Source organism: Suricata suricatta, chromosome 17 (assembly GCF_006229205.1).
Source record: "Suricata suricatta isolate VVHF042 chromosome 17, meerkat_22Aug2017_6uvM2_HiC, whole genome shotgun sequence".
Classification (NCBI taxonomy): Eukaryota; Metazoa; Chordata; class Mammalia; order Carnivora; family Herpestidae; genus Suricata; species Suricata suricatta.
In genome coordinates, this window is record NC_043716.1 from 56,120,769 (window position 1) to 56,134,383 (window position 13,615).

Genomic DNA, 13,615 nt, shown 5'->3' on the forward strand with positions numbered 1-13,615 from the left:
CCGGCCCGGGAGGGAGGGGCCTGGCCGGGGCCAGGGTTGGGGGCAAGGAGGCTGCCTACGTGCGACACAGTTTGGCAGAGCGGACCCCGGCCCAGGACTTCCAGAAGCAGGTGCGGGCCACCGGGCCACCACCAAGCATTGTGTCCCCTGACAGCCTTCAAGCCCATCGACCTGAGTGACCTGAAGCGCCGGAACACGCCTGACGCCAAGAAGTCCTGAAGCTGGTGTCGCCGCCCCGTACCTCTGGGAGACCCGGCCGCTGCCCCATGTTGGTCTCCTGGGGGCTCAGCTCCTGGGAGGGGGAGGGGCTGCCAACCCCAGGACCAGGACGGGCATGATTGGTGGCCAAGGCCCGCCCTTCCTCCCTGAGCCCCTCCTTTCCTTTCGGGGGGGGTCTCAAGCTGCCCCTGCCCCTGGGGGGCGTCTGGGCCCCGCCAGCCCCTGCTCTCCCTGTAGTGGTCTCTTCTGAGCTGCCTGGCTCTGCCCGCCCCCACCCCACCCCGGGGCCTTGACTCTGGCTCCCCTCCACTTCCCATCACCTCCCACTGTCCCCACCCACTACCTCCTGGCCACTTCTGAGGTCACGAGGGAGCCCGGGGGGCCTCTGCTGTCTCCCAGGCCGGTGGTCCTGGGCTGGGCTTGTCCCTGGTGGCCAGGAGGCAGGACACGGGTGGCCCTTCCACACCTGATGTGCATTCCCCACCGACTCCTGCTGCTTCCCGGGCCTGGAACGTGTTGGGGGGTATCTTATTCTTCACACTCCAGCCTGGCCCTTTCCTTCCTCGCGTCCGCTTCAGGATGGCACCGGCTCTCTGGGCCTGGGGAGTTGCTGAGCACCCCGTCAGAAGGGGTCCTGGGCAACCAGGCCTCGCCCCTTCTTGTCTGTGGCCCTGTGGCCACAGCAGCCCCCTTGGGCAGGGGCGCGAGGCTGACCTTGGCCCTGTGCTGTGCTGGGATGGTCACCAGGGTCCCCCTTTTTTCTTGTGTTCTCCAAAAGCCAAGTCTCTGTGACTGAAGCCCAAGTACCAGTGAATAAAGGCGGGTGTCGCTGGATCAGCCCCTAGTCTGTCAGGCCCCTGTCCCAGCAGCCTGCACGGGACTGGAGGTCCAAGGTCATGTGGTCCAGGCACCAGAATCCAGAAGTTCCATCTGCTCCCTGGATTCCTGGAAGGGTCAGGCCTCCCAGGGGGCAGTGGGAGTTGGAGGTGGGGCCCTTTGTGGAGGAGAGAGGCTGGGGTGGCTGTCCCGGGCTCTTCAGGGGACCATTTTCATACGGGTGGGGGCCGTGCCGGCAGCAGCCTCCGTCTGCAGCCCTGACCCTACACGCTGGAGCCTGGAGGGGAGTGGCTTCACTGCTGCTCAGATGAAGGGATGGCCATTGAGCCATGAGGGAGACCCAAGTGACTTGACCTTGAAACCTGGAAAGCCCTGGCAGGCCAGGCCCTTATATGCCAAACTGGAATTTATTTTGGGAACATGATTTCTTGGAAGAGTATTCTGGGGCCCTACAGGTGGCTCCTGGAGGCATCTTCTCCGGGGGGGGGGGGACCTCAGAGAAGGGGCACAGGAAGGACAGGTCATGCAATGAACAGCCGCCTCGGCTCGCTGCCAGTGGGCGCTGGCTGGTGCCAGGCCCTGAGCCAAGTCTCCAACCACGTGGCCTGTTTGCTCCCTGGGGACCTGTGGGGTGTTTTGCCGAGGGTTTGAATGCCAGCAGCTACCCTCCCTGGCCTCATGCACTAAGGGGGATGCCTGTGGACATGTGCACCCCACCGCTGCATGTGGGGGGACCACAGGACTTCCCTCAAAGCCTTTTTACTCCATGTCCCCCCCCCACCTAGCTTTTCTGTGAAATGGAGGCCCTCAGCCCGTGTTCTCTGCCAAGAACACCTGGGGGGAGGGGATGTGCTGGGGGGGTGGGCAGGGTTCAGATGGGGACACTGGACGTGCAGGCTCTGGGGACTGGACGGGCAGGGGGCTGGAGGGGGCATGCTGGCTAGGTGTGCAGCCACCCCTTCCCTAACGGGGTCCCGATGTCCCACTTGGAGGTTATGACTCATGGGTGAGGACTGTGTGGTCATAAAGGGGGTCTTGGGGACCAGGGGGGAAGGGACAAACACGGAGGGGCGGGGTGCCAGCTAGTGGGAGGTGGTGGCAGCAGAAGTGCTCCCTGCTGGCCTGGCCCAGTTCTCTAATGGGCGTGGGCCCTCCGGTCGGACGGAGCCCAGGCCCGGCTGTGCCGCCCCCGCCCCGGCCAGGCTCTGGGTCTTGGGCAGCACCGCGTGGCTGCCTGCCGGGGCTGGGACACGTGTCTCACCAGCGAGGGCCGCGTGGCAGCCCAGGCTGTGTCCGCTTCGCCACACTCTGCGCTGCACGTGTGCACAGCACCGTCTCATTCAGTGTGGACGACTCCGTAACCCCACTTTCACAAATGCTGGCCTCCTGTAAGAGACTGACCTTACTCAAATTTTAGGCCTTTAGTTTTATCAAAATTTTAACTTAGTGAATACTGAGCATGTTCATGTGTACTGAGCATGAAAAGAATCCCTGAATACTCAATACCTAGTCCACAGTCCTCTTACCCAAGTACATTCTCGGTGGGCTCTGGGCTCAGGCTGGGAAGGCAGAGTGCGTCAGCTGCATCTGCTTGGCATGTCCCTTGAGTCTCACAGCTGCCCTGCCCCGTTTTCAAAATGAAACTTTCCACGTTCTGGATTTGGCCGGTCACATCCTTCTGTTACCGGGCCCCTCTGTCCCCGGGATTTCTGTAGACTGAAGGGAGATACAGAGGCCTGATGGCATTCATGGGAAGAGACCTTGGGTGTAAGATGATCACTTTGGCTGCTAATGTTGAGAACAGCTCCTAGGCAGATTCGGAGGATAAGGAGAGAGACATATTAGGGCTTCCTCAGTGAACTCTAGAAAGAGGAAGTGGGGTGGGGGGAGGCCAGTGAGGAGCTCTCTGTGGATTGTGGGATTTGGAAGATGGGTCCAAAGTATGGAGATGGGAGAGCCACAAGGGCTGGAGATAAAATTGAGAGTCATCTGGAAAGATAGTTTTCAGAGACTGATGAAGGGAGGAGGCTGGTGGCCGGATCCCTGGGCACTTGTCAGGGAGGGGAGGAGGAAGCAGGAAAAGGGACTGAGCAGTGGAAAGTGAGGCCAGAGAAAGAGCAAGCAGGGGGAGGACCTGGCCTGAGGATTGCTACAGTGTCCGGGAAGAGACTGAGGCAGCTCAGAGAGTGGACAGAAGCCCCCAGTCTCCACCCCCCCCCCCCCGCCCCAGGCAACCCTTTTCAGATCTTCAGCTGATTCTTTGATTTGTATTTCTAGGTCTACATAGCATACATATGCTGCTCCTTCTTGATTTTCTGATCTCATTCTCTTCCCCACTACCAATACACATATGCTCTTCCCATCCATCATTCTTCCTAGACAGTTCTTTTTTTCTCCCCTAACTTTGGTTACATCAGTGTTGAGTATTTACATTATGAGTCTGTGTTTGTGTTCAGAGCTGAACCATGTGGTAAATTGTGATTGTTTTTCTGTTCTGGCCAACTTTTTGTTTTCCTTGAAGTTATTAATTGCCTTCTTTTTTCATCTGCTTAGTTTTCTATGTACTAACACTAATTAAGTCCTGAACTCTCCACCAGGTCATCTAAATTTCCCCTCGGTTTGTTTAGTCACTCTGGTCCTCTTGAGGCTGTCTCTCATGGAGCTTTCTGCCCTGCTTGAGGCCCCCATCCCTCCTAGTGATGCACTCTGCCTGGTGCACAGCTGCCATCCTGGGGAATGACCCCTCAAGTCTCCTAAGTTTGATCTGTTTATTGGAGTACAGGTTTTCCTCCTGTTATTCACACTCATTTTAGTACCACGCAGGCACACACACATGCATGTGCACAGATGCAAGGTGGTACCCATGTGTTCTTTGGGGGACAGGCCTGAGGTGAAGGACTGTAGTAGAGATGAGGAAGGCAGAGGGCCTAGAGTGTTCATTCTAGTGGTCAGAGCGATGTGTGGGCGCTGGGCCATGAGAGAGTGGGTTGCTCACTCCTTCTCCCTGCTTGCAGAGCTGCCTGGTCAGAGCCAGTGCTTATTGGCTGGGCAAGTCTAGCCCCTGCCAGACCTCTGTCTCCACCCTCGGCTCTACCGGTCTGCTCCAGTTCCCTTGGGGACAGGGACAAGGGTGAAGGAGGGTAAGGGCAGAGGGAGTCAGGGTAGGGAGGGCTGTCAGGAGGCTACTAGGTGAGTGGCACACTCCCCGAGGCAGTCACCAACCCTGAGCTCAGCTGGCGTGAAGGGGAACTTCTGCCCTCCTCGTGCCCACACAGGCTCTCAGGCATCAAGGGCTGGCAGGGGTGTCCTGTGGGCAGGGGCTCGGGAGGCTCTGGCACAAGAGGTAGCCTGAAGCCTCAAGGTCAAGGCCCTCAGTCTTCCAGCTACATGACTGGCACTACCCATCAGTCCACAGAGGCACAGTCTGCGCTGCAGACTCCCATCAGTCAGCAACGCTGGCAACCCACCTGGGCCACAGGAGCTGTCTCCCCTAACTAGTCTCCAGCCCCTCCCTGGCCACCTCTCCTCACTTCCCTCCCTGCTACATCCGGGCCTGCAGTTGGTGTGGGCAACCCAGAGTGAAGGCCCCCTCAGAAGGGCCCCAGTGCCTGGAGGGTGAGTAATTTTATTTACCTTTCCTGAGAGGCCTTCTGTCCTCTCATTTTCTCCAATTAGCCTGGCTCTGCCTGAGCAGCTCCAGCCCACGTGGCCTGTGGGGGCTGCGGGCACCCCACACCCCAGAGCTCAGTGGTCACCTCCCGGGTCCTTCAGGGACACCTGGTAGGCTGGTCTAGCTTGTGCTCTCTGTTCCTCTGGCGCCCCCCTCCTCTGACAGCGCCCCCTCCTCTGACACACACCCCTGCAGGTATCACGACACCGGCTGCATGGGCACTTTGGGAGGAGTGACCACAGTCCCACACCAGTTCCTGCTCCTGCACTTGCCTCAATGCCCTGCATCGGACACACTATCCCCAAGACGGCAACCTGGACCTTAGGGTGCGTCCCCAAACAGTTGGGTTCCCCACCCAAGTGCACTGCGGGTTCCTCCCATGCAGGACACTCCACTGTCCCCGGAGAGCGCCGGCCCTCGCTGCCTACCAAGCAGGGCGCCCCCGTCACGGCCCGGACAGCGTCCCTGCTGCACACAGCGGCTGCCCTTCCACGCGCATCAGTGCGGTGGATGAGGCTTGTCCCCCAAGCGGTGACCTCAGGGCTGCGCAGAGGCCTTGGGAAACAGCGCCGCTGCTGTCGCTCATTCCGTTTCAGCCGGGGGTCTGTCCGTCCACTTCACCTGCTCCGTGGCCTGTGAGCTGTGGTGGCTAGCGCCGGGACCGCGCAGAGGCCAGGAGAGCACAGCCAGTCCCGGACTGCGTGCCGATGCCCCGCCGGGCCCGCGCTCGGCCTTGGCTCCAGGAGAGAGCCAGAAGCGCTAGCCTGGGGCTCCCGGAAGGAGTGTGGCGCCTGCCGCCCTCCCTCAGCCACGGCCTGCCCTTCACACCCCTCGGCCGGCAGATGTGAGCATGGGGGTTGGGAGCCAAAGCGAATGGACCGTCCCGTCTGGCTCGGTGTGGGTGAGCCCCACCGTGGGAGGGTGGCCGGAAACGGCTCCCGTGGGGATGGGGAGGAGCGCTGTCAGCCCCTGCTCGCGCTTTGGGACCCCTCAGGGGCTCTAGCTCCCCGTTACCGGTAAAATGGCGGCGGGCCCCCCCCGAGGCTGCACTCCAGCTGCAGGCCCCATCCAAGGCTGCTCCCTTCAGTGGGGAGGCCCTGGGCCCAGCCCGGCCCTCTTCCAGCCCAGCTCTCCTTGGGGCGCAGCTGCTACTCAGACTCTTTAAGACTCTTTATTGTTGGAGGACACGCACGTCCTTAAACACCGGGTGCACCTGCCGGCACTCACAGAACAGCTCCCATCATATCCGTCCGCGCCCCAGCAGGGACAGGTGTGAGGGAGGCCCCACCCCTCAGACCAGGACACTGGGGGGGAGGGGGGCAGTGGGGCCACTGTCTGGCTCCCGCCCCTCCGGCCCGGGTTCTGGGTTGTCCGGCAGGTGTTGAGTCCGGCCTCGGCTGGGGGCCCAGGGGCCTTTAGAAGGGCTCTCTGCCGACGCAGGGAGGCTGCTGACCAGGCAGGTCTCTGCAGAGGGGTCCTGGCTGGCCCCATTGCTGCCGCCTTCAGCCCTGGAGAGCAGCGGCTTCTCGCTGGGGGGGGCGCCCCCAGGCCGGGCTGAGGCCGAGGGCCCACGCACGTGGCGCTGCACCCGCAGCGAGTTGCCCACGTGCCAGCGGTGCCAGCGCCGCAGCACCTCCGACTGCACCTGGGAGGCGGGGGCAGGGGCAGGTTAGGCCAGTCCCACCCCCACCGGGACCCCCCGCCTCCCAGCCTCGAAGGACTGCCGGGTGCCCTGTGTGTAGAGCCAGGCAGGCTGCACCGCCATGGGACCCTGGGGTCTTCCGATTCCTGCCCCTCCTTCACTGTGCACGACATGAGCGCCAGGCTGAGGCTGACTGTCTCAGGGGGCCAGCACCTGGCATTGTGGTGACCATGGCCATGCAGATGGACATGAAGGGCTCCCCGCTGCACGGGGGAGGCCAGGGCGCCTATGCTCCCCTCCGAACCCAACTGCAGGCCTGGTCCCAGACCTCCCCACCTACCTCCTTATTGAGGAAACAGTACAGGAGAGCCACCAGCAGGCCCTGGAGAGAGAAGGCTGGTCAGGGCCGCGCCCATTCCCGAGGGGGCCAGGCAGATACAGGGGACAGGCCAGGCACCTGGAAGGAGCTGAGGAAGAGGTCGAAGAAGAGCTTGGCGGAGCGCAGGGTCCCCTGGGCGTGCTCGTCTGTCACGAAGGCAAACACCACCTCGTGGACCCCCAGCAAGGGGATGAGGGTCAGCGTGGACTTCGCCAGCCTGTGGGAGGGAGCCTGAGCCGCCGGCCCCAGCCCTCCCCACTGGGGCCTGCCCCCCCCCCCGCCCCCCGGCTCCTGGCCCCTCCTGGCCCCTCCTGCTCTCCAGGGCCGTAGCTGCCTGCACCCACCGGAGCTTGTAGTCGGTGTAGCGCATCTGGCGGGCTCGCAGCTTAGCCACCAGGATGAAAAGGATGCGGATGAAGATGAAGAAGTTGATCTGTGTGTGGAGGGCAGAGCTCGGGGCGGCCCCTGGACCCCCACCTGCCCCTCCTGTAGCTGGGCCTGGCGGCCGCGCAGCCTTGCCCCACGTGGGCCTGGGGCTGGTGGGTGCCCAGCCAGGGGTGGGCACCGGCTAGTGTCCCAGCCGAGGGCCAGAGCCTCCCTCCCTGTCTGCCAAGAACATTGTCTGCCTCCTCGAGCCCCACAGAAGAAGGGGGCTGGGGTCAAGCACCGCCAGCCCCTGTGCCCCTCCCTGCGGGGCCGGCAGGTGCCTCGCTCCCTCACCAGGATCGCCAGGAAGACAGGCAAGCGCAGGATCCACCAGAAGCCCATGTTGTCATTGCTGGTCCAGCACCTGCAGGGCGGGGCCAGCTCGTGTCCTGCTAGCACCCCCACCCCCCACCCTTGGGGATCTAATTAGTGCATCAGGAGAGGAAGAGGGATGGTCATAAATGACCCTCACCCTTGGCCAGGTTCGCTTCCCCGCCACCCTGCGTCCCCGCCTCTGACTCAAGACGCCCCCCACAGTGGCGTCCAGCCACTCCCCACACACCCGCCCAGCTGGCCCAGCTGCCCCCAGGCCGATCCTCGGGCTAGCCCGTACTCACTGGATGTTCTCGAACAGACACTTGACCACCGCCCAGGGGACAACGAAGAGCATGGGGGCGCCTGCGGGGAGGGGGCAGCTGTGGTCCCGCCGCCCCGGCCAGCCGGCGCCCCCCTCCACCTGCGCCAACCTACTCACCCCAGCCGATGCCCAGGTAGAGGGCGAAGCAGCTCCTGTCCGGGAAGGAGGCGAGGCCCAGCAGGCCATGCAGGTACACGCCCTCCGCCAGCAGCCAGCAGTAGTTGGCCACGATGCCGTAGTGCATGAAGACCGCGGCCACCCGGCAGCCGGCCACCGCCTGGCCGCAGGAGCAGCGTGAGCCCGGGCCCCGAGGCCACCCGCCGCCCTGGGGCCAGAGGCCTGGAGGCCCAGAGGCCGGGGCTGGGTGCTCACCCCGTCGCTCAGCCAGACGCTCACGCTGAGGTCATCGCCAATCTTCTGGCTGTAGCGGGTCCTGAGCAGCGCATCGATGACCAGCACGGAGCTGGCCTTGAGCACGAAGGACGCGAACAGGTTCGCGTGGATGTAGTTCCGCGTGCAGCGCAGCTTGCTGCGGGGACAGTGAGTCGGGGCCCGCCCGCCGCCCCGCCGGCCTCAGGGCCCCCGCGCAGGGTGGGTGGGCGTACCTGAGGCCCAGCAGGGTGGCGAGGGCCAGGAGCAGGGCCCCCAGGGAGAGAGAATACCCCACCGTGTACATCGCCTGGAACCTGCCGTACATCTTGGCCGCGTCCTTCTGCAGAGCGTGGTGGCCGGTCAGGGCTGGGGGGCCACCACCCCCGCCCCCGCCGCCCCCGCGCCGCAGGCTGACCTGGACCTCAATCTCGTCCTCATCCATCTGGCACTGAGAAGCATTTCGCCACGGCTGCCCCCGGGGCCCGCGCACCCACTGCCCATCGGGCCCGCACTTCTTGAAGACGAGGCGGTGCTGCACTGGAGAGGGAGGCGCGCTCAGCCCCCCGCCCCGGCCCCCGTGGCCAAGCCTGCTTCCCCTCTGCACTTACCTTTGTGGTGCCAGGGCAGGTACCAGGGGCAGGAGATGTTGGCCGTGGTGTTGGGAGGGGTGTCTGGCCAACAGGAATACTTGTCAAAGGTCCTATTACAGACCAGCTCTGCAGGGGGAGCGGGGGAGGGGGGCAGGTCAGCAGGGCCAGCCTACACGGCCCTCTGGCCTCTTCTTCGCAGCCCTGAAGCATCATCCTCTCTGTTCCTGCTCCCTCCTGGCCCCTCCCCTGGCCCCCAACGCGCCTGCCCCTCTTCCCAATGGCCCCCTTGCAGCGCCTCCTTCTCTGAGGACCAATCTGTTGGCTTCCTTCCCGGGTCCAGCACCAACTCTGTGGCTCTCCAGCCCTCCTCCACTCTGCCCGGCACAGGCCCCCTTCCTCCACCGGACAACGGCTCCTGGCCTCCGGGCAGCTACGCCTGCCCTGATCTCCCGCTGTACCTCGAGTGGCCCTCAGAACCCGAGCACCCCGTCCCTGCCTGAGCCCTCCGCGTGCTCCGTGCCCCCCTCTGTGCCCGGCCTCGCGTGAGCCGCCTTGCCCACCACACCGTCCACCCGCTGGGCCTGAAGCTCCAGGGGGGCAAAGACGTGACTCCTGGGGCCAGGAACAGGGGCGTGGGAGTGGGTTGTGAAGCCCCCAGTTCTGGGCTAGTTTTTTCCTTTCCTGGAGTGTGGCTTTGGATAAGTCACTGACTGGCCTTTCCGTGGCTCCCCTATAAATGAGGGGTGGGGTGCGGATGGGTGGGGGGACAGGACCTGGTGCAAGGCTGGGGCTCACCGGTCGGGGCGGGCAGCAGGCTCAGGTTGTAGAGACACTGGTCGCCGTACAGCTTCCACTTCTCAAACAGGAAGTCCATGACCTGGGCAGCGGGGGCCTGTGGCTGGGTGGACAGGGGAAGGGACAGGGAATAGGCCTGCGTGAGTGGGAGAGGCCGGCCGGTGGGTGGGGGCCCAGGGAGGCTGGCGGGGCCCCGGCGGTGGTGCTCACCCGGCAGGCCAGCAGCAGCGGCAGCAGCAGGTGGGCGCGGTGCGGCCAGGTGGGGGGCATGCCTCTGAGCGGCCGCCCCCCACATCCGGCTGGGCCGCCGCCGCCAGGGGGCAAGGGGTCCTCCTGGGCACACACGCTCCTCCGGGGACGTCCAGGGGAAGCAGCAGGGCCTGTGGAGGGACCCCCACGGGTGAGGAGACCCAGCTGGGCTCTGCTGTGACCAGCAGGGTTTTTGCTTCCCTGAAACCGCCCCCTCAGAGCCACTGGTCCTACTGCCTGAGTGGGAGCTGGGAGGGAGGAGATGCCAGAAGTCGCTCTTTGCCACCGACCAGGTTGGGGTCCGGCCCTGAGCCAGGAGGTGCTGCCCAGGGTCGTGGAGGCTGTGCCGTCTCCCCTGGGTGGAGCTGCATTTCCCACGGCTGGTGGCTGTCTGTCTCACAGCTCTGACGGCCCTGGAGCTCCCCACCCCCCCATGCTGGTGGCGGTCACCATCCTGCCTGGTGGCGAAGCTGCTCGAAGCAGCCTCCCTAGCTACCCACCTCCTCCCTTTGGCCCTCGCCATCCTCCCCACCTATTCTTAGCCCCTGGGAAAGGCAGCCTGCCAGGCTGGGGCGGGGTGCCAGGGCCATCCATCACAGTGCCGTGGCTATCAAGGCGGCCCCAGACCAGCTCCCAGCCTCATCCAGGGTCCGGGAGTGCTGGGCACATGCTCAGGACGGTTCCTGTTACACACATGCCCTCGGCCCAGAACTGGGGTGTCCGGGCGCACCCTCTGAGCCCGTGGGGCACGTCGTGCAGGTGACTGGCAGCACACGCCTTTGAGATGGTTAGCGTTGGCTGCCAGGCGCCCAGGCTCAGGCCCCTGCCCTGGGGGTGCCTGCAGGGGTGTCCTGGGCCTGGCCTGAGTCTGAGCGGAGATGTGGGGCCGCTGATCAGTTCTTTCTTTGCTTTCAGAGCTTGTCTTCGGCTCTGACTGAATTCCATGAGGACAGGAGGGGCCCCGCAGGGCCTGGCTGTGGGTCCCCTACGAGTGACTTGCATGAGCCCTCCAGGACCCTGGGTGGGCCCTTCTCTGAGCACCCTGGCGAGGACTGAGCAAGTGATGGATGGAGGGACAGATGGACCACCCGTTGGCTGGAAGACAGTGAACAGCCAGGGGAAAGAGGGGGCGGGACAGGGTGCAGGCAGGTGGAAGGTTTCAGCCCCCTCCCATCAGGGTTCAGTTGGGCCCCTGTGGGGCCAGCTCAACCGAGGACACCTGTGCGATTCACCACTCACCCCGAGGGGACCCTGAGACATCACCGCCGTGGCGTGACTGCTCAGTGACCAGGAGGGGCACTGTCATGGGGTTCCTGACCCAACCCCAGTCACGGGCGCAGGCCAGGCTCGGTGGAAGCCTCACCCAATGGTCACCGGTCCCATCTCAGAGCCCGGTGAGGGGACACCTAGGCTGAGGGCTCAAGAGTGGAGGAGCCACAGCGTGGAGGACTCTTGGTGGAGAACGAGGGGCAGTTCAGGTATTTCCAGCCCTGGGGCCGCCCATCTCCTGATACTGACCAGCCAGCGGGGTCTGCCACCCTGCCCCTCGCCCACTTAGGCCACTGAGCTGGTGGGTAAGGGACAGGCAGGAGCCAGCCTCTTGCAGGAAGGAGGGGTTGGTGGTGGGCAGGCTCAGCAGTGCAGGGGTGGCCTGAGAGGCAGGGAGGGGGAGGCAAGGGCTGGCTGGGGCCCAGTGCCCAGAGGAGCTGCAGGCAGGGGACATGGGACGGGGGGAAGGACACTGGCCAGTAGGTTCTCTGGGCCCAGAGGCCCCGCAGCTGGGGATAGGGACGGCAGAGCTGCAGGGCCAGCGAGGATGACAGCCCCAGAGACCACAGCTGGGGGTGGCGGCCGGGCAGGCCTCCGGGCACCTCGCTAACAGGCCGGAAAAGGGAGCTCCCCTTGCTGGCTTTCAGCTGCGCAAGGCTGAGGGGCTCAGGCCTCCGCTTTCGGCCCCCAGATGTGAGGCCGGCCCCACAAGGGAGGGCACATCACATGCCAGCCCGTTCTGGTCCTGGGGCCAAGGGCAAAAAATTTAACTTCTCAGAGGCTCAGTTTCCCCACTTGTAAAGTGGGGATCCCTGCTTCCTTATCTTGAGAAGTAAATGAGCTTTGCCACACAGGTGGCCGAGTCCAGGCCACCGCCCTGCCACCGCCCTGCCACCGCCCTGCCGTGGGGGAGCCCTGAAACCCAGCCCGGGGATAAATATTTGCTGAATTGGATGAGGATTGAAGCCGAAGTGATGAGGTGGTAAGAAGCAGAGGGGCAGCTCTGGGGCCCCCCAGCCTCCCATTGGCCGCAGCCCCAGAGCGGGCTATTTTCCACCTTACTGCCCTACCTTGAGCCAGTGGGGGTGGGGCACGACCTCCAGGGACCCGACCCTCCTCCCTTCATGGACCAGGTGACCCGGTCCTGGACTGTCCCTGCACACAAGTCAGCCCAGTGCTGGAGATGTGGGGAGAGGTGGAGATCCAGGGGCCCCTCAGGAGTTCTGTGGGCAAGGTGACCTTCCCCAGGCCCCAGCTCACTCTCTGTCCCCTTTCCCAGCCCTCTACCCTTCCCCCTTGGATTCTCCCCCACCCCACCCCTACCCCACCCACCAGCTGGGCTCGGCTTGCAGGCTGCAGCCCTGGCCCAAGCCTGGAGGGATGCACCACTCTTAGGTGCTCATGGCCTGGCCACCATCCCCCCAGCTTCCACTGGCGTAGCTGCCGGCTCCCAGGCTGGAGCTGGAGGAGGAGCCCCCAGAACCAGCAAGGCTGCACTCGTCACCCCTGACTCTCGGTTGCCCCTTGATCCAAATTGGTGGGTTTAAGGAGTCCCAGCTTCAAAAGGGTAAGAGGTGGCAGGTGGGAGGGGGGTGTTTTTGTGAAGCCAGAGCAAGTAGCAGGAAGGTCACGGCCCCAGGGCAGGATCAGGGGCCACTGGCTGTTGACAAAGCCTGATTCCTGTGTCCTCCCCACCCCCGTGGGGCGGGGCAGACCTGGATGGCCGCCAGGGTTCAATTCCCCACCAATCCTCATTCCCAGCACAAGAGGACCAAGAGACAGCCAGGGCCAGTCCCCTGATCATGCGGGTGCCCAGACCATGATGCCCTGATCATGCGGGTGCTAGGGGTCAGTCGGTTCAGGGAGGGGACAGAAACTCCCAGGCTTGGAGGTGGGCAGAGGGTGGTACCGGAGTGGTGGCAGCAGAGCATAGCAGGACAGCGACCGACCCTCGCTGTGGGTCAAAGTGACAAGTGTGGGCCCCGTGGAAGAATGGGCAGGGTAGGGTACAGGTGCCACTCGCCCCCTCCTGGGGACAGCCAGGGAGAAGGGATGATGCTGGGGGGTCCTGGGGAGCTGGGGCCCAAGGGGGCAAGCAGGGCTCCCTAGGCCCAGAATATCTGGGGAGTCTCCGAGGGCTGCATGTGGGCCCCTTTCGGGGGCTGGCGGCCAACCGGGAGGGTGCTGGTCAGGATCAGAGAGCCGACTGGGGCGGCAGGACAGAGCTCCAGGCGGCCAGGACCACCCCTGCAGCCCCGGCCGCCCTCCCCGGGGGAGAGCCCGGACTGCCCGACGTGTAGGACCCGGTTGACCGTCTGAGCTGGAAGGGCGATTCTGACCGGGAACGGAGGTGTCACGGGGTGAGGGCAGCGACATCCCGGGGCCCTGAGACCGCCCTGCCCACGACAGGGGTCCCCGCCGCCCATTTCGGCGCTGCCTATCCCGCAGCCCCCGGCCGGGTCGGCTCCGGGGACGTCCCCTCCGGGCCGGGCCCGGGTGCTCACCGTGCGCCGCTCCGGCCCCCGCTCCG

General features: G+C 64.5%; 2 protein-coding genes and 1 long non-coding RNA gene across 10 annotated transcripts in view; 2 read left to right on the top strand and 1 right to left on the bottom strand.

The window, feature by feature from the left end:
* MCRIP1 (MAPK regulated corepressor interacting protein 1) overlaps positions 1-1,056 on the top strand; it is a 7,718-nt gene extending 6,662 nt beyond the window's left edge. For all 7 annotated transcript variants that reach the window (XM_029928235.1, XM_029928240.1, XM_029928236.1 and 4 more), the window contains one exon: positions 155-1,056. In XM_029928235.1, the coding sequence (XP_029784095.1) occupies positions 155-219 (65 nt within the window). In that variant the 3' untranslated portion in view covers positions 220-1,056. The remainder of the gene's footprint in view (positions 1-154) is intronic.
* A 4,826-nt stretch (positions 1,057-5,882) lies between these two features.
* GCGR (glucagon receptor) lies at positions 5,883-9,946 on the bottom strand. 2 transcript variants are annotated; one of them, XM_029928014.1, is made up of 13 exons: positions 9,778-9,946; positions 9,568-9,670; positions 8,791-8,898; positions 8,598-8,719; positions 8,416-8,522; positions 8,183-8,339; positions 7,928-8,087; positions 7,791-7,851; positions 7,468-7,537; positions 7,092-7,180; positions 6,826-6,835; positions 6,709-6,750; positions 5,883-6,371 (listed from the first exon to the last, which is right to left on the bottom strand). In XM_029928014.1, exons 1-13 carry the CDS (start codon positions 9,835-9,837, stop codon positions 6,018-6,020), a joined length of 1,443 nt encoding a protein of 480 aa, XP_029783874.1. In that variant the 5' UTR covers positions 9,838-9,946; the 3' UTR covers positions 5,883-6,017. The 2 variants fall into 2 exon arrangements, with proteins under 2 accessions (XP_029783874.1, XP_029783873.1); XM_029928013.1 differs by having other exon boundaries at positions 6,826-6,964; positions 9,778-9,930.
* A 2,043-nt stretch (positions 9,947-11,989) lies between these two features.
* LOC115282162 overlaps positions 11,990-13,615 on the top strand; it is a 5,919-nt gene continuing 4,293 nt past the window's right edge. Inside the window, exon 1 of the long non-coding RNA XR_003904533.1 lies at positions 11,990-12,067. This is a non-coding gene — a long non-coding RNA (uncharacterized LOC115282162). The remainder of the gene's footprint in view (positions 12,068-13,615) is intronic.

Coding starts and splice junctions, on each gene's coding strand:
- GCGR (XM_029928013.1), bottom strand. CDS start 9,837: ATGCCCCCCACCTGGCCGCACCGCGCCCACCTGCTGCTGCCGCTGCTG. Junction 9,671..9,777: donor CGCTGCTGCTGGCCTGCCGG/GTGAGCACCACC, acceptor CTGTCCACCCAG/CCACAGGCCCCCGCTGCCCA. Junction 8,088..8,182: donor GCGTCTGGCTGAGCGACGGG/GTGAGCACCCAG, acceptor TCCTGCGGCCAG/GCGGTGGCCGGCTGCCGGGT.